Source organism: Plecotus auritus (assembly GCF_963455305.1).
Source record: "Plecotus auritus genome assembly, chromosome: 1".
Lineage (NCBI taxonomy): Eukaryota > Metazoa > Chordata > Mammalia > Chiroptera > Vespertilionidae > Plecotus > Plecotus auritus.
Window position 1 is genome coordinate 33,919,214 of NC_137770.1, and position 27,140 is coordinate 33,946,353.

Sequence of the window (27,140 nt, forward strand, 5' to 3'; positions counted from 1 at the left end):
GGGCTCAAAGGGTCTTTATTCTTTTAGAACCAGAGAAAAATTCTAGAAGATGAAAAAGAAAGTATCACAAAACATAGCATGATGTTGGTAAAATAATAATAAAATATATGGATAGGATTTTATGTTTTAAATTTTTGTAGTATATTTAGTTCAAAATAGATAATTATACATCTTGCAATAGACGAAGGTATCAGTAGAGGCATATAAAATTGTACTCTTGAGCTCCAAATGACTAAGTTGGAAGCATTCAAACTCCAAAAAGGGACGATTCAGAGGCTGTAAAGGGCTTAGTGCTATTTAAAGTAATGAAGCACTTTCTCTACTTTCTGGATTCATTTCACCAAATGATTTCCTCAGCAGGTCAGATATAGATTTGCAGTAAGTGGAAAATATTTTCCAGGAATAAAACAACTGATTCCTTAGGAGCAGCTAACTTAGCTTTTCCAAATAATAAATTTTGGTCTGACATGCCTTGGTTTCTCAGAGGACAGTCACTGATATTCTCAAACTCTTCCTGACCTTGTCAGAACCCTGTCCTTCATATGTACTGAACACTCCTGAGAGGGAGTGACTACTAGCTGTGTGACCCTGAGTAAGCTATTCAACTTTTTATGCTTAGTTTCTTTGGCTCTAAAATCGGATTAATAATAGTACCTACTTCATGGAGCTGTGAATGAGGATTAAATCAGTGCTTTTTTACAAAGGCCTTGGCACAAAGTAAGTACTCAATAAACCTCAGCCTTTATTATCCCTGTTACATAACAAAGCTTTTCCCTGGTATCAATAATGATCACTTGGCTCACCTTTCTTTCTTAGAAGCAAAGCCTTAGTTCAGAATGCCTAAGTCTCTTAGACCTGAAGAGGAAACAATTTTGTTTCTAATGCCTAACCCTTTTAGTCTGGTCTCACAATGAGAAGAACTAACTGAAGCCATCTCATTTGTATCTAGTTCTTTCTATGCTTTCCAGAGCATTTTACATTCACTATTCATTTGGATCTCTCAATAATACTGAGCAGGATGTATAATATCAATTCTTATTAGACCAATTTTTTAAAAAGGGGACAATAAAAAATAGAGCAATGCTTTGCTTAATGGTTGTGCTGCTACTAAATGCCAGAGTTTAGAACACCCAGTGTTCTTTCATCTATGCAAGTTAAGATAGTCTAAGACTCCTTTGGAGCAAATGAAACCATTCTATTTATATTAACAAAAGTCCACACTTTATTCAGATTTCCCCAAATGTCCTTTTTCTGGTGTAAGATCCCACTCAGGGTATGACATTACAGTCAGCAGTCGTTTACTTACTCTGAGCAAACCAGTTTCTCAGATGTCCTTATCTTTGATGACCTGACAGTTCTGAGGAGCACTGGTCAGGTATTTTGTAGAATGTCCCTGAACTGGGATTTGTTTGATATTTTTCTAATGATGAGACTGGAGTTATGGTTTTTGGGGAGGATATTACAAAGGTAAAGTGCCATTCTAATCACATGATGCTATCACATGGCCTATCACCAATGATGTTAACCTTGATCCGGGCTAATGTTTGTCCCCTTTCAATACTATACTCTAGAGCAGGGGTGGGCAAACTTTTTGACTCAAGGGCCACAATGGGTTCTTAAACTGGACCGGAGGGCCGGAACAAAAGCATGGATGGAGTTTTTGTGTGAACTAATATAAATTCAAAGTAAAGGAGCGGAGGAGAGAGCAAGAGAACCCTCCGCTCTTTCGGCTCCGCGGGCCGGATAGAACAGCCGAACGGGCCGGATCTGGCCCGCGGGCCGTAGTTTGCCCACGGCTGCTCTAGAGGGAAGTCAACACACACACACACACACACACACACACACACTCTCACACTTAAGGAGTGGGGAATATCTACATACATTATTTGAAAATCTTTTGCATGGGAGATTTGCCTATCATAATGTATATATTAACTTATTCAATCATTTATTTCAGTATGGATTCATGAATATTTATTTTATAGTTTGAGTTATAATCCAATGCTACTTAATTTTTTACTCGAATTGTTCCAGCTTTGGTTACTGGGAGCTCCTTCAGTTGGCTCTTCTGTCCTTCTGACATCCCCAACCATTGTGATTTTTTCTGAGCACTTTCTTTTTTTTGTGGCGCAAGATGCTCCAGGCTCATCTTGTGTATTTATAGCCCTAGTCCTAGAGTAAGTCATTTCTTCAAGGAGCCCTGCTTCCTTTCACTGGAACCAAGATCTGGGCACTAAGTTCTCCCATTCTAATTAATTTTAGCCACACAGCACAAACAAAGATGCTTCTTTCTGGCTGCACCAATGTGAATTGGGAACTTTGGCAGAAAAGCTCAGCTCTAGAGAACAGTAATCCCCAAAATTACTTCTTTTCTTTCAAAGAATAGGTAAGTCTAAGCAGAAACAAATAAGCAAATCATTTCCATTATAAACTAAGACAAACCATCAGGTTTGCAGTATTGTAACACAACCTAGTTACAACAGAACTGCAGAAGGGTCCTTAGAATAACAGAGTCATTTGTCGGGGGTCATCAGGGAGAATGCTGATAGTGTCTTCAGCTTTGCCACATAACAAGCACAGCATGGTGTACTCCTAGAACAAGATAAAGTGCATCATTACCGTGAGGAACAGGGAGGAAGATGCTTCCTAACTTACTCAGGTGCTGTCCTCTACATTGCCATGGATATTCTTTCTGTAAGTTAGGTCAATTTCAACACCCATAAACAATGTCTTAGGTTTATTCTAGGTATCCCATAGCCTTTTGTTTATATAAACTGAATACATGCTGATGCTCTATTTACTATGAATACAAGAATGCCATCTTGGAAATGCATGCCCATTTCTTGGACTTAAAAAACACATATATTTGGCTTAGTTAGTGCTGTTATTTGAGTGTGGGCCCCTAAGGACAAATTCCTGATCATAGAGATGTTTCTTTCTAGGATATTTAGCACTAATATGCAATAGAAATGATTTTTAAAAGAATAAACAAGGGAGAAATTTCCTAAACCAAAAAAGCTACTTAACTAACTATCCCAAGAAAATAAAAAATTATATTAAATCCACTAGTATGTCAAGCATGCCTCATATTTAGATAGTCAGTTGTCTGGAATTTGATCTATTTAAGGAGTTTTATGTTTCTTGGGTTTAACAAATGTTCAGACTAATGACAGAAGGGATTTTGTTTTAGGCAAAAATCCTTAGGACAAAGTCCTGTTCTAATAGAGGTCCCTTTCTAGAATATTTAATATCGTCATAAACTACAGAAACATTTCTTTTAAATCTTTTGCTTAAAAATCTTTATCTTCTTTAGGAAAACAAACATCTATGTCAAATCTATACGTGTTTCTGCACCTGACATTGAGATTGCTAGCTGTCTGGCAACTGGTCAGTCAAGGCAGTTTGTGTTTCAAGGGTCTGGACAGTCACTAGAGAGAGGGCCACAGAGATAAACAACAACTACAGCACAAAGACTCAGAACCAGGCAACTGCCTTTCCACTTCCTTCTAGTGAGTTTAGGAAAGAGCTTAATTATAGCAGTGGACTGTTTCTTAAAGACTACATTTAATTTTAAAGTCTACTCTACACACACTATAGAAATAGAGGCTAGACCTCAGCAAACAAATGCAAGTCTCATGAATTAAAAATAAAATAAAAATCCAGTCTCTCCAAAGTCTTTTACTGCCTTCAAATACTTCTGTTTTCTTCACCCATTGGACATTACTAGTAGGATATCAGCCTCCCACTGGAAATGAAGAAGAAAAAGGTAATAAAGTCAAATGGGAATATGTGTGAAGCTAGATAAATATCTGAGTTTTCAACCAATCTATTCATTGACAAGTTTTTATGTAGTGCTAGGAACACTTGTAGACATGAAAGAAGGAAAGGACAAAACTGCCCGTGTAAAACTTACAACCTAGCCCTGACCGGTTTGGCTCAGTGGATAGAGCGCCGGCCTGCGGACTCAAGGGTCCCGGGTTTGATTCCGATCAAGGGCATGTACCTTGGTTGCGGGCACATCCCCAGTAGGGGGTGTGCAGGAGGCAGCTGATCGATGTTTCTCTCTCATCGATGTTTCTAACTCTCTATCCCTCTCCCTTCCTCTCTGTAAAAAATCAATAAAATATATTTAAAAAAAAAAAAAAAAAACTTACAACCTAACTTGGGAGAAAAAACAGACACACACCTAACATATGGTATAATCTGTAAAGATTAATTTATAGGCAGTCTGTATTCCAAATTCCATTGTAGGTCAACTGTTAAGAATTCAAAAGCAGTTTCCCACAGAAGTAGTTGTACCCGACAGATTCCCAGGAACTCCAGGGAGTCTTTTAAATTTATATTATACAAGTACTATAGATTCTAACCATATATAGCAGCACTTCTATGGGAAAATATGCCTAGAATTCTACCTTGGAGTGCCAGAAACGTATCTCCATGTGTGGCCAGGAATGTGGTGGGACTGGGAAACCTTTTACCAAAACTAGCCAATTTGGGAGAATAAGAATTTCTCCCAGGCATTCATGGAGACCCTCAAAGGCTCCACCTGGGCAAAGCCAAAGGGCACAGATTTGGAAGGAAGGGTGGAGTGGGTGGAATCACCTTTGGGTAAGACCAGATCCTGTGGCTTATTCTGAGGGTCCCGTGGCTATATCACCGAAGTCCTTTTTCTCTATCACTATATATTAACTAGAGGCCTGGTGCACAAAATTTGTGCACGGGGGGGGGGGGGGGGGTGTGTCCCTCAGCCCAGCCTGCACCCTCTCTAATCTGGGACCCCTCGAGAGATGTCCAACTGCCCGTTTAGGCCTGATCCCGGTAGGATCGGGCCTAAACGGGCAGTTGGACATCCCTCTCACAATCCAGGACTGCTGGCTCCCAACTGCTCGCCTGCCTGACTTCCTGATTGCCCCTAACTGCTTCTGCCTGCCAGCCTGATCACCCCCTAACCACTCCCCTGCCAGCCTGATTGATGCCTAAATGCTCACCTGCCAGCCTGTTTGCCCCTAACTGCCCTCCCCTGCAGGCCTGGTCCCCCCCAACTGCCCTTCCCTACAGGCCCAGTCACCCCCAACTTCCCTCCTCTGTCGGCCTGGTCACCCCTAACTACCCTTCCCTGCAGGCTTGATCGCCCCCAACTGCCCTCCCTTGCAGGCCTGGTCCCTCCCAACAGCCCTCCCTTGCTGGCCATCTTGTGGCAGCCATCTTGTGTCCACATGGGGGCAGTCATCTTTGACCACATGGGGGCAGCCATCTTGTGTGTTGGAGTGATGGTCAATTTGCATATTACTCTTTTATTAGATAGGATTCTGACTCCAAGGCCTCTCCTTCCTGGTCCACAGAAGAACAGAAAGCAATCTCACCAGTCCCCTCTTGTTTCCTGGGGCAAACACATAGTCATTTTAATGGCTTTTAGAGTGATATAAAATATAAAGAATATCTGTAATCATTCATAATGTATTTTCCACCAACTCTGTACTTCTGTCTCTACTTTCCCCTCTATTCTTGCCATCAGAAAATCTCCTTTATTTAACAATGGCCTTGTGGTTGCTTTATAAACAGGGATACATACTGAAATATTTGTAGAAGTAGTGATACATTTGGAATTTGTTTCAAAATTATCCTGTGGGGAGACATGGGAATGGTGAGGTACAAATAAAGCAAATTAAAGCTGGGTAATGGAGGTTAATACTCTATTCTGCCTATTTTTTTTATTATGTTTAAAATTCCCATAAGACATTTAAAACAAAACAATACATTATCAATAGTGGGAATTGCACTTTGAACTGGAACCACTGCCAGAGTAAGATGAGGCTGGAATAGGGTAGGGAAGAGAAAACTAAGTCACAGCAGCTGAGAATGAAGACCTACAGGACTGCTGTAGGTACAAGAAGTGCTCAGGAAAAGGAGAAAGAAGTATGGGTTGAACTATCAAGAGCAAGGAGATAAAATTTAAACTCAGCTTAAAAGAGGTAAGATTTAGTTGGCTTGAAGGTAGAGAAAGGGACCAGTCAAGGAAAAAGGCCGAAAAGGACAGTGATATCAAAAAGAGTAAGCATATGCCTATGAAGTAGCAGAGGAGCAGCAGGGTGATATGCTTGAGAAAGATTAACTGAGGGCAGAGTGCAGAACTACAGCTTGGGAGCTGCTGAAGTAATTTGATTTAAGAGGTTATTGTCCTTGACACAAGGTTTGGCAATGGAGCAAAAATAAGAGAAACAGAGAAAAAAAGAGGGCAGGTAAGATATTAGGCTTAGAGAAGGAGATTTGGAAGATATCTGATAGGTTTTAAATGAGATGGAGTGTGCTCACTATTTGAGGGAGTATAGAGAAGGTCCTAGGTCAGACACCAAAGCTTAGGGGAAAACAGGAAAGGAAACCAGAGAAAAAGCAAATGAGCAGGCTAAATGATTTAAAAGAAATAAAAAAGATCTAGCACTATGGATCTAAGAGAAGAAATGCTTTAAAAAGACAACAATGGTTAACAAAACCAGAATCAGAAGAGATGCTAAAAGAGGTAAGAACTGTTCTGGGAAACCTATGAGAGAAGAGTTTTAGAAAGGTGAAAATGAAAACCAGTTTGTAGGTGGTTAAGAGGAACATAGAGAAATAAGGGAAGCAGGATATAAACCTATTCAAGTAATAAAGCAAAAGGAAGGAAAGATGATGAGAGGATGCATCAAAAAGGGAGCTAAGTAAAATAAAAAGAGTTTAATTTATTTTTAACAAATAAAGAAGAATGGAGTATATTGAATGTAAAAGATTTTAAGTCCCATGGAAAAAAGAGTATGCAAAGAGAGAAGGTAATACGAGACTCCTGAAGAAATGGCAGGGGTAAGCATCAGAGGAAATAAAACTCCCCCGCTGTAACAGGAGGGAAGGAAGAAGTCTAAGGTCAATGCTATGTGTGGTGCACATGAGAAGAGAGTGGGAAACTAGGGAAAGTGAAGCCACAGCCCAGCAAGAACTTTGGAAAGAGAAGTTTGGATGTTATACTGCAGCTAAAGGTGAGCTACGGAAGGGCCAATGAGGTAGTCTGATGGCAGAATTTAACATACGAGGGGGAAAGTGGATGCTGGGAGAGAGAACACTGGAGATCAAGAGTCCAGTCTAAGAGATTTTTTTCAAGAGAATTTCACACTACTTGGGCATTGTGACAATAAACCATCCTCCTTTCACAGAGTAATTTCTAGAGCAGCTTTGAACATGGCTACGTTCAGTCATAAAGGAAAATCAGCTTGAGTTTGGTCTCATGGCAGCAATATACAATGGCTTAATTAGGGCATGAACAAGCAATCGCAATACCCATTTAGGAACTCTAAAAAGCTCTCAGATCCTTCAGGAGCTTCTGGAAAATGGCTACAAGCATTCCTTTCCTCCCATGAAAGGATGGAGCTGCTCCTTTAAGCTCATGACATACTTGTTCCCCTATCTGGCCACGGCTCATTCACTGAAATCTCACTTTCGGCCTTGGTTACATATATCATATAAATATTTTTTGAGGTATAATTTTTGAATGCTGAGGAGATGCGGTCAAGATGCTATTTATTTATAAGCACAACATATTAGACCAGATTATGACAGGTGACTAAGTGTTTTCTGGCACATTAAAATAAGAATGAGAGTGGTTATACTATTTTATAATATTCTATCATGAAAGATTTTATTTTTCCTAATTATACTACTACTCAAATCTGGAGGATTTTAAAAAAAATTCCTTTGCCTGTTAAAAGCGCTAACCTAATACTTATACCCTGTGGATGAACATTTAGTTCACACTAAATAAGTAACTCAAGCTAACAGCTTGAAAATGGGGGCAGAGAGGGACAGACACAGGCTGCAGTGTGTCCTCGTGGTTAAAGTGTGCCCTTGGCTCTCCTGCACTGTCCAGCTTTCCTTCCTGACCTTTACACCTACTTCAGGCCTACACGAACCTGTAGAATTCTGTTGCATTCTTCGCATGCTCTCACAATTGTCTAAGGCAGGCGTCCTCAAATTACGGCCCGCGGGCCACATGCGGCCCGCCGAGGACATTTATCCGGCCCGCTGGGTGCCGCTGCCTGTCCTGCTTAGCAGCCGACTCATCCCGGGCCCGCAGTGCGCATAGGAATTTGTTCATAGTTTTTTTTTTAAACTATAGTCCGGCCCTCCAATGGTCTGAGGGACAGTGAACTAGACCCCTGTTTAAAAAGTTTGAGGACCCCTGGTCTAAGGACTAATCTTTATAATAAATCCCTATTCTCTGTCCTTAGGGTGGTTCAATTTCTCTCCTCCAACCTTGATACATCCATTTTGTTATTTTACTTACCAAATAATATTAAAATGTCTTACTGCAATGGAGACTACAGAATTGCTCAACTCTACATGCCTATTAGGGAAAACTGCCTTATCACAATTTCCATGCCCAGCAAGTAAGAAGCCAAAAATTGTGCAATCATATAACTAGGTAGAGAAAAAAGATGCACAATAATAACCTCATAAGAATGTTCTTCATAAAAATGACAGGACTGAGAAATCATCTGTAAGATACACACTCTGATTTCTGATTCTTGTGAAGACAGGTTTGAGCAGATCCACCCACATCTAAAGTTTCTCTCTCAAGTTACACAGGTAGAAGAGAGGGGGATGGTCTCTTCTAATATTCACTAGTACTTCATTTATGAAAACTATATCCAGATTTTCAAGATTCTTTTATTATCTTCCCCCACCAATAACATACCCATATTTATACATTTACCTGAAATTCATCCATGATACTGAATGTATATTCATGCCTGGCTACTACGTGATGACAATTCTGACACAGATCTGCTGAAACAGAGAGAGACTTAAATATTAAATAATTAAGTTCTAGAAGGTGTCTTAAGGCAGTAGAATTTCTATTCTCAGCAATGGTATTGCTTTAAAACATCTACCTTAATAAGAAATCCAGAATCTAAGACATAGTAACACTACATAATTAACAGCCTAAGTTCAGACACTCAATGTGCACATATTAATTCCCATTGAATGCTCTCTAAGGTAAGTCAGTAAACAGATATGTAAGTTTGTTTTTTTAAACCAGCTAGACCTATCTAACTATGTAAAAGCTTTTATTCTCAGGAATGATAGAAATTGTGCTACAACAACCAATCATAGATAAACAACTAATGCTAGACATTAAAGTAAATTTAGTGGTAAAACAAGACTCTAGTAAAAACAATATGTTAGTCCTAGCCAGTTTGGCTTGGTGGACAGAGCATGGGCCCGTAGACTGAAAGGTCCTGGTTTTAATTCTGGTCAAGGGTATGTACCTCGGTTGCAGGCTTGATCCTCGGTCCTGGTCAGGGCTCAAGTGGGAGGTAACCAATCAGTGTGTCTCTCTCACATAGATGTTTCTCTCTCTCTCCTCCTTTCTCTAAAAAAATCAATGGAAAAATATTTTCAGGTAAGGATTAACAAAACAAAAACAAACAAAAAGGTCTACTTACGATCATAGGTAACTATTTCTTCTCCATCTTCCTCTTTCAAAGATTTGTTTGTGATCAGCATAAAATCCCGCTTACCGCACACTGCACAGCCAGTAAAGTTCAGCAAGAAAGATCCATTCTCCAGGCAAATGTTACCCTAAAATAATAAAAATAGTAATTTAATTTTCTTATATTTCAAAATCCTTGGTGAAAATGATTAATAGATTTTAAATCTCTAAAGGCAAAAAAGAAAAGTGCCAAAATTTACTTGCTTGAAGGCAAAACCAATTAATTTTTGAAATTATTATTTTTTCCTCTAGATGTACTATTCATGGGAAATAAAACTGAAATGGTATTAGAACTGTAAGTCTCTGAAGTCTGCAATTATGTTTAAGAGAAATAAATGCAAATGGATATTCAGAAACAATTAATGAAGCTTTAGTAATTTAAAATATGAAAAGAAAAATTAAAGAAACCTAACAGCAAACAATATTAGATGAGGTATCTTATCATAAAACTAGAATTAAAATTCAATCAAAATGGAAACATTGAGCCAATGAGAAAAATGATCTTATACACTGCAATGCTCAGTTGATTATTGAAACAGCATTTTCTGAAGACTTAAAAATACCATAACATAAACAAAAAAAATAGATTCTTAGCTCTATAGATGTCAGTCCTAATGGATATGTATGATTCAGGCATAGGAGGTAAACTCTGCAATTCATCAGACTAACACCATGGCAATTCAAAGAGAAAGGGTTTTGCTTCATCACTAAGAAACTAAACAATTTATGCTCCTGGCTCAGGGGAAGTCTTTGTTCAAGGCTTACTAATAATTGTTCACAACTAAAAGTCATTTCATAAATAATCTACTTCAATCTCATTTCTGACCAGCAAACATAGAGTATTTTTAACAGTTAATGTGATTAAAAACCATTTAAATAAACATTTCTCCAATGTAGCTGTGTGCCTGATACTGTGTAAAGAATAGTGGAGAATTTGAGGATGAGTCACGTTTCTGCTCTCAAAGAGCTTATGAAGTATCCGGGGAATTAAGATCCAGCTGAAGTGATGTCACAGTGAAGCTATCCTGGATTCCCTGTACAATTAACCTCTTCTTTGTGAGTAGCTCCTCGGTGCTATGTATTAAGGAAGAGATTAACTCTGATGGGGGGAAAAATCAAGCTAACTATCCTATCTAATAAAGAGGGAATATGCTAATTAACCATCACTCCATCACAAAGATGGATGCACCCACAGCTGAGGCCAAGTTCCCATAAGGAGCCTTAACAAGCAATCAGCAGGGACCTGAGGCTACGCCCTCCCCCGCTCCTGTGGGGCTTGACAGGGGACCTCAGGTCGCCTTCCACATCCAGCAGGGCTTGACAGGGGACTTCAAGGTGCACTTCCCATCCTGGTGCTGGGCTAGGGGACCTCATGCTGCTCCCCCCGCCCCAGTGACAGGCCAGGGGACCTCAGGCCGCGCCCCCCACCAGGTGGGGCTTGACAGGGGACTTCAGGCCACACGCCCCCGTGGGGCTTGACAGGGGACCTCAAGGTGTGCTTCCCGTCCTGGTGCTGGGCTAGGGGACCTCAGGCTGCTCTCCCCAGCGCCAGGCTGGGGGACCTCAGGCCACACCCCCACCTGGCAGGGCTTGACAGGGGACCTCAGGCCATGCCCCCACCCAGCAGGGCTAGACAGGGAACCTCAAGGTGCGCTTCCCATCCTGGTGCTGGGCTAGGGGACCTCAGGCTGCTCCCCTGGCCCCAGGGCCAGGCCGGGGGACCTCAGGCCATGCCCCCCACCAGGTGGGGCTTAACAGGGGACTTCAGGCCATGCCCCCCACCCCAGCACCAGGCCGAGGGTCCTCAGGCCATGCCCCCCACCCCAGCACCAGGCCTGGGGACCTGAGGCTGCGACCCCATGCCTGGAGGGGCTTGACAGGGGACCTCAAGGTGCACCCCCAGTGCTGGGTCGGGGGAACTCAGGCCGTGCCCCCCCACCCAGGGGGGACCTGAGGCTGCACCCCCTTGCCGATGGGGCTTGATAGGGGACCTGAGGCTGTTCCCCCCTCTCAGTGCCAGGCCGGGGGACCTGAGGCTGCGCCCCGCCACCCGCCTGGCGGGGCTTGACGGGGACCTCAGACCATACCCCCCACCCAGCGGGGCTTAACAGGGAATCTCAGGCCATGTCCCACACCTGGCAGGGTTTGATGGGGGACCTCAAGGCAAGCCCCCCCCCGATCTGGGCTGGGGGACCTCAGGCCATGCCCCCCCCCCAGTCTGGGCTGGGGGACCTCAGGCCATGCCCCCCGTCCTGGCACCGGGCCAGGGGACCTGAGGCTACGTTCCCTGCCCAGCGTGGCTTGACAAGGGTGGGACTAGCTAGGTCTGGATCTATCCCAATGAGATGGGGGGGGGGGGGCAGCCAGGTCTGAGTCTCACGCGATTTTGAGGCGCATGTGGGTGAGTGGGGACTTGACTCTGGGTCCCGTGGTGTGCCCCAGGCTCTGACAGAAGGAAGGTTTTCATATACATTTTACTAATTTTCTTTCATCTCTGACACTTCTATTATAGAGAAAGGGCAAATAGCAATATTAAATTATTTCCTCTAATTAATCCCCTTTTAATGTGCACGAATTTTGTGCACCGGGCCACTAGTATAGTTTGAAGACATTAAATCATAGGCACATGGACTTAACTACTAAAGAAGGGAAAAGCCTTGAGATTGAAGTATAAATTTCCAGCTATTAAGAACAAGTGTTTTGCTTTGATTAAAAAAACAAGCTGGCATGACGCAGTGGTTGAGTATAGACCTACTAGAGGCCCAGTGCACGAAATTCGTGCACTGAGGTGGGGGGGTCCCTCAGCTCGGCCTGTGCCGTCTCACAGTCTGGAACCCCTCGCTCCTTACTGCCTGCCTGCTCACTGCTCCTTAGCACTGCTGCAGAGGCAGGAGAGGCTCCCACCACCGCTGCTGCACTTGCCAGCCATGAGCCGGCTTCTGGCTGAGCGGCGCCCCTCCCCCACCACTGGTGGGAGCACACTGACCACCAGGGGCCAGCTCCTGCATTGAGCGTCTGCCCCCTGGTGATCAGTGTGTGTCATAGCAACCGGTCATTCCGCCGTTCGGTCGATTTGCTTGTAAGGCTTTTATTATATAGGATGAACCAGAGAGTCATGGTTCAATTACAGGTCAGGGCATGATCAGGGCACATGCCCTGGGTTGCAGGCTTAATCCCCAGTAGGGGCGTGCAGGAGTCAGCCAATCAATGATTCTCTCTCATCATTGATGTTTCTATCTCTCTCCCTCTCTGAAATCAATAAAAATATTTTTAAAAAATACACAACTCTAGTGAGGTGTAACTTACATACAATAAAATCCACATATTGTAATGGTATTGGTAAATGACTTTTAATGAACATACATGCCAATGTAAACACTACCCCAATCAAGATATAAAAATTTCTGTCGGTGGAGAAGAAAAATGGCGGCGGAATAGACAGACGTGTCCTGAGCCTTGTCCCGGAGCAGATAGAAAGAACAGCTGAGGGTTGCACGGGGGGTGTCTGTTGGTGAGTTAAGGGACAGCTATACTCCAGGAGAAGGTGGGGGACTGCTGGATGGGGCTCCCCTGACTGGGCAGCCCCCACTGCCGCTTGGGATCCCTCCCGGAGCCACCGGATCGGACATGGAGACCGCGCCATCTTGAAGGGGAAAGTGGATGTTATCAGAAGCCTGAAAATCTACAACTGCGGCACCCACCGAACAGCTGCGAACCCCAGAGAACCTGTCCCCAATTGGCACAAACACGCGGATTCAGAGGAGCTCTACACTCCACCACAGAAAGGTCAGATTTCACCTGGGATAAGGTGAGGTCTCTGGTCCCGGCAGGACAGAGAAATGCGCGCACTACAGGAGCTGGAGGACTGGGGGATGTCTGCGCCTAGAAAAATCCATGGCTGTTGGGGCTGGCGTGATCCGTGAATGTGGAAGGGGGTCCTCAGAGCTGCTAACAGAGGGGATCTCTAAAAAGCAACCCATTTTGATCTGACGCAGAAGGACAGCCTAAAAATTTTAAAAGTGTGCCGGCTGCTTGGACACAGCGGGGAGGGAAGGAAGGACTGCGCAGACTTGCACGCAGCCCCGGAGTTTGCACACTTGCGCTTTCTCCTCTTTAAATCCTTGCTTCTGATTGCTGAGCCCAGTGCATGGGATCACCCAGTTGGGGACACCCTAGGAGACTGCAGAGGAAAGTTGTTTTTCTGGAACCTGGGGATCGGAGTGGGGAGTGACCATCGGAGAACCAGCTCTGGGGCAGCCCACTCCCACAAACCGGTATTGAGTGCCACAGGGAAAACAGGATCTAAGCACAGGCTAGAGAGGACCTATAGACCCAGAGGTCAATCCAGAAACACTGCCACCCAGGGGTTGAATCATAAATTGACTCTTGTGTAATCACAAATAAAGGAATACAAGAGAGTAAGACACACTGCCTGCTTAAAAATCAGGACTGGCTTACAACACTGAGGAGAAGTGAAATGCAGGGAACTGCAACACTGTCCTGACTGGGAAACAGACGTGCAAAACAGAACAATAGAGGAAGTGAATGACCTTCACTACTGCACATTTTATTTTTATTTTTTATTTTATTATTATTATTTTTTATTTTTTTCATCTTTTACTTAAGAAACTAATTTTTTTTCTTTTTCCCCACTTGATTTTACCTTTTTAATTATTACATTTTTATTTTCAATCAGTATTATTACTACTACTATTTTACCTTTTTTTTTAAAGTGTCATTTTATTTTCTCTTTATTTGACTTTGAGATTAGTGTCCTATATTCTATTTTCATCTTTCCTTTAGCATCATTCTACTCTAGCTCAACTCTACCTTTATGCCATCACTCTCTTCCTAACTTTTCCCCTTTTGTTGTCCTGTTTCTCTTACCCTTCTTCTGCTTTAGATTCTCCCTATTCTTTCTTTTTACCCCGTTAAAATTTCACCCTACTTATATATCTAATTTCCAATCCCCTGCTCCGAGTTCATACACACCTCTCTCTTCTGCTTCACTATCCAAAAAATTGTTTTTCTCTCTGTCATTTTGTTGTTGTTTGCTTGAATGTTGATTTTATCGATTTTTTATGCTTGTTTGTGAGACTGTTTTGCTTATTCTTTTTTTTGTTTTGTTTTTTGCTTCTGTTTTCCCTCACCTTGCTTGATATTAGTTGTTGTTTGTAGTTTGTATTCATCTCCAGGTACCTGTTGCTGGCATTTGCTGGGATTAGTGGCTGTTCTATTGGAGTTTTCTCCCCATAGATATAGTTTGTTCCCCTTTTCTTTCTTATTCTCTTTCTTTTCTCTCTTACTTTTTTTTTCCTTTTCCCAATTTCATTCTGGCACTCCTTTCTTTCTTTTTTTTTTCTTCTCTTCTTCTTTCTCTCCTTTCCCCTAATTTGCCTTTCTCTGGTGGTCACCTTTATTTGGAGTTATTAATATTGTGAATACATTTATGTTCAGTGCCTGGTGTGTTGTACCTGGTTGTGTTGTATTTTGTGCCTTTAAATCAACGCAGGAGAGAGAGAACTACATAACCAGACACCCAGAGAAGAGAGACCATGGGGAGACAAAGAAACAGCCCAAATATGCAAGAAAAGCAGGCATCACCAGAAAAGGAAGTAAACGAAATGGAGGCAAGCAACCTGTCAGAGAAAGAATTCAGAGAAATTGTCATAAGGTGGCTAAAAAGAATGGAAGACAAATTCGACAATATGAGTAAGAACCAAGAGGAAATGAAGAAGAACCAAGAAGAAATGGAAAATGACATCGCTGCTGTAAAGAACTCAATAGAAAGCATCAAGAGTAGACTAGAAGAAGCGGAGGACCACATCAGTGAGCTAGAAGACAAGGTAGAAAAAAATACCAAATAGAGCAGCTTCTAGAAAAAAAAAAATTAAAAAGCAGGAGAGCCTAAGGTAACTTTGGGACAACACGAAACAAAACAACATCTGCATAATAGGGGTTCCAGAAGGAGAGGAAACTGAGCAAGGAATAGAAAACCTGTTTGAAGAAATAATGACAGAAAACTTCCCTGATATAGGGAAGAAAAACCCCACAGAAATCCAAGAAGCACACAGAGTCCCAAGCAAAATGAACCCCAAATACTGATGCCAAGGCACATTATAATTAAATTGGCAAACACCAACGACAAAGTAAGAATCTTAAAAGTGGCCAGAGAGAGAGACAGAAAGTTACCAACAAAGGAACCCCCATCAGACTAGCAACTGATTTCTCAACAGAAACTCATCAGGCCAGAAGGGAATGGAATGAAATATACAAAGTCATGCAAAGAAGGTCTGAATCCAAGAATACTGTACCTAGCAAGGCTATCAATCAAAATTGAAGGTGAAATCAGGAGCTTCACAGACAAAAAAGGACTAAGGGAGTTTATTACCACCAAACCAGCAATGCAAGAAATGGAGAGAGCAGGAGGCTAGGGTTGCCCCCGGCGATGGAGGAAGCCAAGCTTCTGAAGCCCTGGCCTGCCTTGGTCTCCGCTACAAAGTTTCAATTATAGAAGATAAATAAATCCCAACAGAAATGGCTGCCACAGAGCGAGCAGAAGGCTTGGCTCTGCTCCAGGCTACAAAGTTTCAATTGTAGAAGATAAATAAATCCCAGATACCAGGGCCTCTGCTTGGGTCACTGCGGGGCTTGGCCAGCCTGCAAATCACCACAGGCCCCTCGCCCAGGCTGCCCCATGCACCAAGGGAACCCCCACCCTGATCTAGGACACCCTTCAGGGCAAACCAGCTGGCCCCCACCCATGCACCAGGCCTCTATCCTATCTAATAAAAGAGTAATATGCAGATTGACCATCACTCCAACACACAAGATGGCTGCCCCCATGTGGTCAAAGATCCTGCCCCCATATGGACACAAGATGGCCACCACAAGATAGCCAGCAGGGGAGGGCAGTTGGGAGGGACTAGGCCTGCAAGGGAGGGCAGTTGGGGGCGATCAAGCCTGCAAGGGAGGGCAGTTAGGGGTGACCAGGCCGGCAGAGGAGGGAAGTTGGGGGTGACCGGGCCTGCAGGGAAGGGCAGTTAGGTGTGACCAGGCCTGCAGGGGAGGGCAGTTAGGGGCAATCAGGCTGGCAGGTGAGCATTTAGGCATTAATCAGGCTGGCAGGGGAGTGGTTAGGGAGTGATCAGGCTGGCAGGCAGAAGCGGTTACGGGCAATAAGGAAGGCAGGCAGGCGAGCAGTTGGGAGCCAGCAGTCCTGGATTGTGGGAGGGATCCCAGATTGGAGAGGGTGCAGGCTGGGCTGAGGGACACCCTCTCCCCACCCCCCCCCCATGCACGAATTTCATGCACCAGGGCTCTAGTCAATAATAACTTTAAATGTAATTGGATTAAATGCCCCAATCAAAAGACATAGGATAACAGATTGGATAAGAAAACACAACCCATATATCTGCTGTCTACAAGAAACCCACCTCAGAAAAAAAGATGCACACAGACTGAAGGTGAAGGGATGGAAAAATGTTTTTCAGGCGAATGGAAATGAAAAAAAAAGCTGGGGTAGCAATACTTATATCTGACAAATTAGATCTCAAAGTGAAGGACATAACAAGCGATAAGGAAGGCCACTTCATAATACTAAAGGGAGCAATCCAACAAGAAGAAATAACTCTGGTAAACATACGCACCCAATACAGGAGCACCCAAATACATAAAAAAAACTCCTGGAGGATATCAAGGGAGAGATTGACAGCAATACAATCATAGTAGGAGACTTTAATACCCCACTATCACCATTGGACAAATCTTCTAAACAAAAAATCAGCAAAGAAACATCAGTCCTAAATGACTCACTAAACCAGATGGAATTAATTGACATCTTCAGAACATTTCACCCCAAAGCCACAGAATATACATTCTTCTCAAGTGCACGTGGGTCATTTTTAAAGATAGACCATATGTTGGGTCATAGGCAAAGTCTCTTCAAATTCAAGAAGATAGAAATCATATCAAGCATCTTCTCAGATCACAGTGGCATAAAACTGGAAATCAACTACAATAAAAATCAATCCAAAAAAATCAAACACATGGAAGCTAAACAGCATGCTATTAAACAATGACTGGGTTACCAGAGAGATTAAGGAAGAAATAAACAACATCACGGCAACAAATGACAATGAAAACACAACAATCCAAAATCTATGGGACACAGCAAAAGCAGTCTTGAGAGGGAAGTTCATAGCTCTACAAGCCTACTGCAAAAAAACAAGAAACAATGGTAATAAATTACCTAACCTTACAACTCAACGAGAAAGAGAGCAACAAGAAAAGCCCAGAGTGAGCAGAAGGAAGGAGATAATAAAGATTAGAACAGAAATAAATGACATAGAGACAAAAAAACAATACAAAAGATCAATGAAACCAAGAGCTGATTCTTTGAAAGGATAAACAAGATTGATGAACCTCTAGCCAGGCTCACCAAGAAGCAAAGAGAGAGGACCCAAATAAACAAAATCAGAAATGAAAGAGGTGAAATAACAACAGACCCCACCGAAATACAAATGATTGTTAAAAAATACTATGAACAACTCTATTCCAAGAAACTGGACAACCTGGAGGAAATGCACACATTCCTAGAAAAATATTACCTTCCAAAACTCAATCAGTCAGAATCTAAACATCTCAATAGGCCAATAACTATGGAAGAAATTGAAGCAGTCATCAAAAAGCTTCCAGCAAACAAAAGCCTGGGGCCAGACGGCTTCACAGGGGAATTTTACCAAACATTCAAGGAAGAACTAAAACCTATCCTCCTCAGACTATTCCAAAAAATTCAAGAGGAAGGAACACTTCCAAGCTCCTTCCATGAAGCCAGCATCACCCTAATACCAAAACCAGATAAAGACAACACAATGAAAGAGAATTAGAGGCCAACATCCCTCATGAACATAGATGCCAAAATCCTCAACAAAATTCTAGCAAATCGGATCCAGCAGTACATCAGAAAGATCATACACCATGACCAAGTAGGATTTATCCCAGGAATGCAAGGATGGTACAATATCCGCAAATCAACTAACGTGATACATCACATAAACAAATTGAGAGATAAAAATCACATAGTCCTATCAATTGATGCAGAAAAAGCATTTGACAAAATCCAACACCCTTTCTTGATAAAAACTCTCAACAAGGTGGGAATAGAAGGATCATAACTCAACATAATAAAAGCTATATATGATAAACCCACAGCTAACATCATACTCAATGGGCAAAAACTAAAACCATTTCCCCTAAGAACAGGAACAAGACAGGGATGCCCACTCTCACCACTCCTGTTCGACATAGTACTGGAAGTATTAGCCATTGCAATTAGACAAGAAGAAGAAATAAAAGGTATCCAAATTGGAAAAGAAGAAGTAAAGCTGTCCTTATTTGCAGATGACATGATATTGTACATAAAAAATCCGAAAGACTCCATCAAAAAACTAATAGACAATAAATGAATTCGGCAATGTAGCAGGATACAAAATTAATGCCAAGAAATCTATGGCATTTCTAGACACCAATAGTGAACTTACAGAAAGAGAGACTAAAAAAGCAATCCCATTTACCATCACACCAAAAAAATTAAGATACCTAGGAATAAATTTAACTAAGGAGTTAAAAGACCTATACACGGAAAACTACAGGACACTGAAAAAAGAGATAGAGGAAAACGTAAACAGATGGAAGAACATACCATGTTCATGGATTGGGAGAATCAACATCATTAAAATGTCCATACTACCCAAAGCAATCTATAGATTCAATGCACTCCCCATTAAAATACCAGTGGCATATTTCACAGACCTAGAAAGAACTCTCCAAAAATTCATCTGGAATAAAAAATAAAAAAAAGACCCCGAATAGCCACAGCAATCCTGAGAAAGAAGAACAAAGTAGGTGGGATCTCAATACCAGATTTCAAGCTGTATTACAAAGCCACTGTTCCCAAAACTGCCTGGTACTGACACAAGAACAGACATATAGATCAATGAAATAGAATAGAGAACCCAGAAATAGACCCAAATCACTATGCTCAATTAATATTTGACAAAGGAGGCATGAACATACAATGGAGTCAAGACAGTCTCTTCAATAAATGGTGTTGGGAAAATTGGACAGATATTTGCAAAAAAAAAATGAAACTAGACCACCAACTTACACCATACACAAAAATAAACTCAAAATGGATCAAGGACTTAAACATATGACGAGAAACCATAAAAATACTAGAGGAATCCACTGCCAGAAAAATCTCTGACATATGCCGAAGCAATTTCTTCACTGATACTGCTCCTAGGGCAATGGAAACTAAAGAGAAAATAAACAAATGGAACTACATCAAAATAAAAAGCTTTTGCACAGCAAAGGAGACCATCAATAAAACAACAAGAAAGCCCACTGCATGGGAGAACATATTTGCCAATGATATCAACGATAAGGGTTTAATCTCCAACATTTACAGGGAACTCATGCAGCTTAACAAAAAGAAGATAAACAACCCAATCAAAAAATGGGCAACTGATCTAAATAGACACTTTTCGAAAGAAGACAGAAGGAAGGCCAAGAGACACATGAAAACATGCTCAAAGTCACTAATCATCAGAGAGATGCAAATCAAAACAACAATGCTGTACCATCTCACACCTGTCAGAATGGCTATTATCAACAAATCAACAAATGACAAGTGCTGGCAAGGATGCGGAGAAAAAGGAACCCACGTGCACTGCTGGCAGGAATGCAGGCTGGTGCAGCCACTGTGGAGAACAGTATAGAGTTTCCTCAAAAAACTAAAAATGGAACTCCCATTTAACCCAGTGATCCCACTTCTAGGAATATATCCCAAGAAACTAGAAAAACAAATCAGAAAGGATATATGCACCCCTATGTTCATAGCAGTACAATTCACCGTAGCTAAAATTTGGAAACAGCCTAAGTGCCCATCAGCAGATGAGTGGATTAAAAAACTGTGGTACATCTACACAATGGAATACTACCCTACGGTAAAAAAGAAGGAGTTCTTACCATTTGCAACAACATGGATGGAGATGGAGAGCATTATGCTAAGTGAAATAAGCCAGGCAGAGAAAGATAACACATGATCTCACTCATTTGTGGAATATAATGAAAAACATAAACTGATGAACAAAAATAGATCCAGAGACAGAGAAACATCAATCAGAACGTGAAACCTCAGGGAAGGTAGGGGAAGGTGGGGATAAGGGGGAGAGATCAACCAAAGGACTTATATGCATGCATATAAGCCTAATCAATGGACACAGACAACAGGGGGGTGGGGTCATGAATAGGAGGTGGGGGGTCATGGGGGAATAAGGACACATATGTAATACCTTAATTAATAAAGAAATTAAAAAAAAATTCTGTCTTCCCAGGAAGTTCCTTTATGCTTTGCAGTTTATCTCTAACCCCTCTCTCATCTCAGGCACCCACTGATCTGATTTCTATCTCTAGAGATTCATTTTGCCTCTCCTGAAATTTTATATAAACAAAATCATGCAGTATACTCATTTGCATTCAGATTTTTTTGCTCTGTTAATCACCTCTGTTGTTATATGGATTGGTAGTTTGCTGTTTTTTATTGCTAAGTAGTATACCAATGCATGGATTTATCTGTTGACAGACATTTGGGCTCTTTTCAGGTTTCGGCTATTATGAATAAAACAGCAATGAAGATTCATGTTTGTCTTGTGTGGACATATACCTTTCTCTTGGGTAAGTAACTGGAAGTGGAATTGCTGAGTCATACAGTAAAAACATAATATATATAATATATATATATATATATATATATATATATATATATATATATATATATACATGTGTGTATATATATGTTATATATATATAAACATTATAAGAAACTGCCACATGGTTTCTAGGTTTTCCATTTTCTATTCCCATCAGCAATGTGTGAGTTCCAGCTGCTCCACCTTCTCACCAACACTAGGTATTATAAGATTTTTATATTTAATTTTAGCCATTCTAATGATGAAAAGTGGTATCTCATTGTAGCTTTAATTTGCATTTCTCTTATCCTATATAATAAAAGCCTAATATGCCAATTGACCAAACGGCTGAACAACCAGCAAAACAACTGATCGCTATGATGTGCTCTGACCACCAGAGGGCAGACGCTCAACACAGGAGCTGCTCCCAGCCCACAGGCCCTAGGCCAGCCAAGGTGGGTGCCAGCGGGGGGGAGCATCCACCCCCCAGATCAGCCCTGATCGCTGTCCAGGCCTAGGGACCCTACCCATGCAAGAATTTCATGCACCAGGTCTCTAGTGAATAATGAAGATGAGCATCTTTTCATGGTGCCTATTCATGTATCTTGTTTCATGAGGTGTCTATTCAAGTCTTGGGCCTATTTTTTTAAAGTTAGGTTGTTTATCTTATTGAGTTATAAGTTACTAGAGGCCCGGTGCACGAAATTCGTGCACGGGGGGGGGTTGAGGGAAGGTGGGGAGGTGGTGTCCCTCAGCCCAGCTTGCACCTTCTCCAGTCTGGGACCCCTTGGGGAATGTCCGACTGCTGGTTAGGGGCAATCAGAGGCAGTTAGGGGCAATCCCTGCGGGATGGGGCCTAAACCAGCAATCGGACATCCCTCTCACAATCCAGGACAGCTGGCTCCTAACCAATCGCCCCTAACCACCTCTGCCCACCAGCCTGATTGCCCCTAACCACCTCTGCCTGCCGGCCTGATCGCCCCCAACTGCCCTTCCCTGCCAGCCTCACCCCCTAACCGCTTGCTCCCCCGTGCTGGTTTGATCGCGCCCCTAACTGCTTGCTCCCCCGTGCCAGCCTGATCGCACCCCTGACTGCTTGCTCCCCTACCAACCTGATCGCGCCCCTGCTTGCTCCCCCTCACCAGCCTGATCTCACCCCTAACTGCTTGCTCCACCGCCGGCCTGATCGCCCCAAACTGCTTGCTCCCCTGCCGGCCTGATTGCCCCTAACCACCGCTGCCTGGGCCCCCGCCACTGTGGCTTTGTCCGGAAGGAAGTCAGACATCCAGAAGATGTCCATCGACCCGGTCTAATTAGCATATTACCCTTTTATTAGTATAGATTACTGAGATATAAGATTCCTTTATATCTCTTAGATCCAAATCCTTTATCAGACGCGTGTTACAAATATTTTCTCCCTGTCTTTGTTTTACCATTTTTATGGTGTCTTTCGAAGAGCAGTTTTGATTTTTTTGAAGTCCAATTTATCGAATTGCTTCTTCCCTTATTTTTGTGCTTGTCTTCTAAGACATATTTGTTTACCCCAAAGTTGCAAAGATTTTCTCCTATGTTTTCTTCTATAAATTCTATAGTTTTAGCTTGTTGGTTTAGGTTTACGATCACATTGAAAAAATTTTTATATATGATATGAATAATCAAGTTTCATTTATTTCCTTATGAATATTCAGTTGTTCCAGCAACATTTCTTAAAAAGACTATCCTTTCCACATTGAGTAACATTGGCACCTTTGCAGAAAACTCAAATGACTATACATATGCAGGTCTACTTTTGACTATTCTGTTCCCTTGATTTATATGTCTATCTATGCACTACTATCACACTCTTTTGATTACTGTAGTCTTTAAAATCAGATAGTCCTGATTGGATTTAAATCAGGACTGCCTTGAATCTATAAAAGCTGACTGCCAAGGACTCCAAGAAATTAAGGCATGAGAAACAGTCTTAAGAGAATAAAGCTCTAAATACCAATTTCAAGTAAACAGAACTCTGAACAGAACTGCACCCATAAATACGGGCACCTTGTATACAAAGTGGCCTAATCCACTTTGTAATCTGACCTTGTAAGTATGTGGAATGTAAACTCTAAACACTGACAGCATAAATCAAATTGGAAAGTTCAAGTTCTCAGTGTAACATTACAAGCAAGTAGGCCAGAGCTCTGTTAAAAATTCATTACGTGTATCTCTAGTCTATGAAAAACACTTATCGCGAAACTCCAGAAAATTTTATGAAAACAGAGATAATTAGATATTTATTATCTACTCATTCTACACGTAGAACTTCCAACATGCTAATCCATTATTTTTTTCTGCCAAATTTTCTGAATTACTATACTTATTAACACCATCTTATTGTTCTTTCCTTTGCTAAGCTCAAAGTGGCTCTGCTCTTACTGCCCTTAAAAATATCTATGGACTCAATAAAATCTCAAGGAAGGATGCTTGAGATTTCAAATGGTCAATTAGTCTTACTGAACATCAGGAAGAGAGTTCAATTCTTCTAAGGGTTATCTATTCCATTTTTAAAATCTGTTAAAGTTCTTTATTCTGATTCAAAGCCTACAATCCCATAACACCCACCCACTAATTATTTCTAATTCTGCCTTCTAAAATTCAAAGAAAAGTTTAATTCTTCCTCATGACAACCCTTTAATTATTTTGGAGCATAACAAAATTAGAGAAAAGTGCTTATGAAAGGCACTTTCCTAGTTTTCCAATTACCTCAATCCCTTTTCCACTCTTCTTCCTCTACTGTATTCTATTTTCACTCTCTAAGTTAATTTATTCCTTGAAGCTCAATCCTTGATTCTATACATTCTTTCTTTAAGAGAACAAATCTTTTCCATTTGACAACTTTATTTGGCTGTCTCATCTGTTTCAATCTTGCACCCAAATTGCAATCTTGTATTTTCACTTAATTGATTGGATTTTACATTCTCAACCTTGAATGAGACATGATTAAAATAATCTGACTAATAAATCCTCAATTTTGCTAATCATAATTCCAATTTTCCCAGTTGCCTAGATTGAAAACCCTGAGATCATCCATAGCTCTTTCCTTCTCCCCTCCTACATTAAATTGGTTTAGTCCTATTAATGCTCTTTGAAATGAGGTCTTCATTATTTCATGCCTACACTACTGTTGTCATGGCTCCCCAAATGCTTTATGGGGCTCTCCTTTTACATTACCCTATCCCATTATTTTGATATACAGCCATAAGATTCCTTTTCCTAAGCAACAGATTTCAGAAGAATTTCCCTGTTCAATTTTGTTTGATGGTTGCCCAATGCCTAAAGTATAAAATCTAAACTTCTCAATATAATTTTTAAGTCTTTGAAGTCTCAATATAATTTTTAAATCTAAACTTCACAATATAATTTTTAAGTCTTCAGCTCAACTCTTAAGAATCCAACCTAATCTCTTTAATACATCTCCCTCATGGTCTCTGTAAACGTGCAGTGTTCATTATTGGATTCATAAAAGTCTCTTTTTAAACTTTAAACATATATATGAAATAGAATACAGTACAGAAAAGTATGTCAAACGTAAATGGACACCATAATGCCTCTACCTATTAGGTGTCAGTAGTACTCCCAGATGTGACAACCAAAAATGTCTCCAGATATTGCCAAATGTCTGTTGGGAGGAAAAATTACTCCTAGTTCAGAACCACTGCTCTAATTCGTTCACTTTCATTGCTCATACATGGTGTTCCATTCTATGACTCTATCGCCCTTTGCCAGCCTACTAGTATAAACAATGCTGTTATCAACATTCTTATACAAGTCTCCGGACCATATGCACATGCATTTATTTCTACAGAATGGGAACTGCTGGGTCATTCAGTATGCACACCTTTAACTTTATTTGATAACTAGAGGCCCGGTGCACAAAATTCGTGCATGGGGGGGGTGTGTCCCTCAGCCCAGCCTGCACCCTCTCCAATCTGGGACCCCTCAAGGGATGTCCGACTGCCCGGTGGGATCAGGCCTAAATGGGCAGTCGGACATCCCTCTCACAATCCAGGACTGCTGGCTCCCAACTGCTCGCCTGCCTGCCTTCCTGATTGCCCCTAACTGCTTCTGCCTGCCAGCCTGATCACCCCCTAACCACTCCCCTGCCAGCCTGATTGATGCCTAACTGCTCCCCAGCCAGCCTGATTGCCCCTAACTGCCCTCCACTGCAGGCCTGGTCACCCCTAACTGCCCTCCCCTGCAGGCTTGATTGCCCCCAACTGCCCTCCCTTGCAGGCCTGGTCCTTCCCAACTGCCCTCCCCTTCTGGCCTGATCCCTCCCAACTGCCCTCCCCTGCTGGACATCTTGTGGTGGCCATCTTGTGTCCACATGGGGGCAGCCATCTTGTGTTGGAGTGATGGTCAATTTGCATATTACTCTTTTATTAGGTAGGATGCTAAACCTCTTTTCAAAGAGGTTGTCCCCTATGAGTTTTCATGTTATTATATAAAAAGACTAAATATTACTCAAAATATTAAGAGACTGAAGAAACTATAGAGATTTCCTACCTCTCACCCAATACAAGAATCCTTGTTTTGCTATTTTCCCCCTTCCTTCTTTTCTACCCTAGTCACAACTAACTTTCAAGTCCCAACTTAAGTCCTTTTGAGGGGTTGTGTGTGTGGGGGGGATAATGTTATCCCCTATTGCTCTCTCCTCTTTCTCTAAACTTGAATAGCATCTATGGACTGTACTACTCAATTCTTATTAATCACACACTCCCCCAAAAGGTAAGTTCTTAGGCAGCAATGAAGCTGCCTCTTATTTCTTCTTAGGTACCCCTTTGTAATCTAGCCACGCACACATAAAAGTTCAGTAAGTATACCATGAATGTTGAATGAGAGTAAACAAGTTTGCAACCTCCTGAGCTTGAGAGAAACAGAGATTTAAAAGGTTAACAGCCATGAAACCTAAATTCTAGTCTTGGCTCTCATACTAACTACAATATGAACCTGGGCAAGTGGTTTCCCCTTTCCAGGGCATTAGTTTTCTCATCTACAAAACAGGGTTGGAACAGATGACCTCAGAGGTCCCTTCCAGATCTAGAATTCTGTAAGAAAAATTGAACTTCATCAAATGAAGCTTTCGGGTGAGACCAGGGGGAGGGATGGGGATGTCTCTTGCCGACTGGGTTGATGGTGGTGGGGTTTTCTTTGTTGTCCCCTGCAACTAAAGAGAACTGGGATGACGGCTGATGTCACCCACAAGGGCGGGGACGGAGGGAAAGGGCCGCCACAGCTGTCAAATGCCCGGGCATTGGAACAGCAAAGCCGCTGAGCCCGCCCCGCGCCAGGCCTCACGGGGAAGGCCAGCCGCAGGTATGAGAAGCCCCAGGGTCCGGGCACGGCCGAAGGAGCGGGAAGTTTTCGGCGCTCACTCGCTCACCCGATTGGGATACTCCTTCTCCACACAGTCCCCACACATGGCGACGCCGTTAACAGGGAAGGTCCTCCAGTACTTCCGGGAAGGCGAAACCTCGCGAGAGCGGAAAAATTGCCGCATGCGCCCTAAGTACTCGCCCCTGGAGTATTTAGTCTGGGAACAGAGTCGAAGTCCCCGCCCCTTAGCAACTGTTGTTAGGGCACGACGGGGGTCTCTCCTGCAGCAACCGGTCGGACTTCAGAAATGGTGGGAGAAAGAGCACCAAGTGGCGGGAAGAGGGAAGGGATCTTGGACTGAGCAAAATTCTAAAAGGCGCCTTCCTGAGTCTAGGCTGCCAGTCACAATACACAAGAAAAGTAATTGTTTCTCACGTTCAGCTTTCTTTCAACCTTTCAGCTGCCTTGGTTTACTCCATATATAAAGCTGAAATTATAATTTAAATATTTTTCCT

The 27,140-nt window shown here is 42.1% G+C and overlaps 1 protein-coding gene across 2 annotated transcripts; it reads right to left on the reverse strand.

Annotated features, from left to right (window-relative positions):
- Positions 1-26,785, reverse strand: CHURC1 (churchill domain containing 1). Of its 2 annotated transcripts, none has more exons than XM_080684391.1 (4): positions 26,693-26,785; positions 9,471-9,606; positions 8,738-8,811; positions 1-2,592 (listed from the first exon to the last, which is right to left on the reverse strand). In XM_080684391.1, the coding sequence occupies exons 1-4, from the start codon at positions 26,729-26,731 to the stop codon at positions 2,500-2,502; spliced, it is 342 nt and encodes a 113-aa protein (XP_080540517.1). In that variant the 5' UTR covers positions 26,732-26,785; the 3' UTR covers positions 1-2,499. The 2 variants fall into 2 exon arrangements, with proteins under 2 accessions (XP_080540517.1, XP_080540518.1); XM_080684392.1 differs by having other exon boundaries at positions 8,738-8,808; positions 26,693-26,746.
- Between the last annotated feature and the right edge of the window lie 355 nt (positions 26,786-27,140).

Bases quoted from the DNA above. Each gene is read 5' to 3' on its own strand.
- CHURC1 (XM_080684391.1), bottom strand. From the start codon at position 26,731: ATGTGTGGGGACTGTGTGGAGAAGGAGTATCCCAATCGG. The intron at 8,812-9,470 runs GTAAGTAGACCT...TCTCTGTTTCAG, and splicing joins AGAAATAGTTACCTATGATC to CAGATCTGTGTCAGAATTGT. The intron at 2,593-8,737 runs GTAAATGTATAA...ATCTTGTTCTAG, and splicing joins GTATCATGGATGAATTTCAG to GAGTACACCATGCTGTGCTT.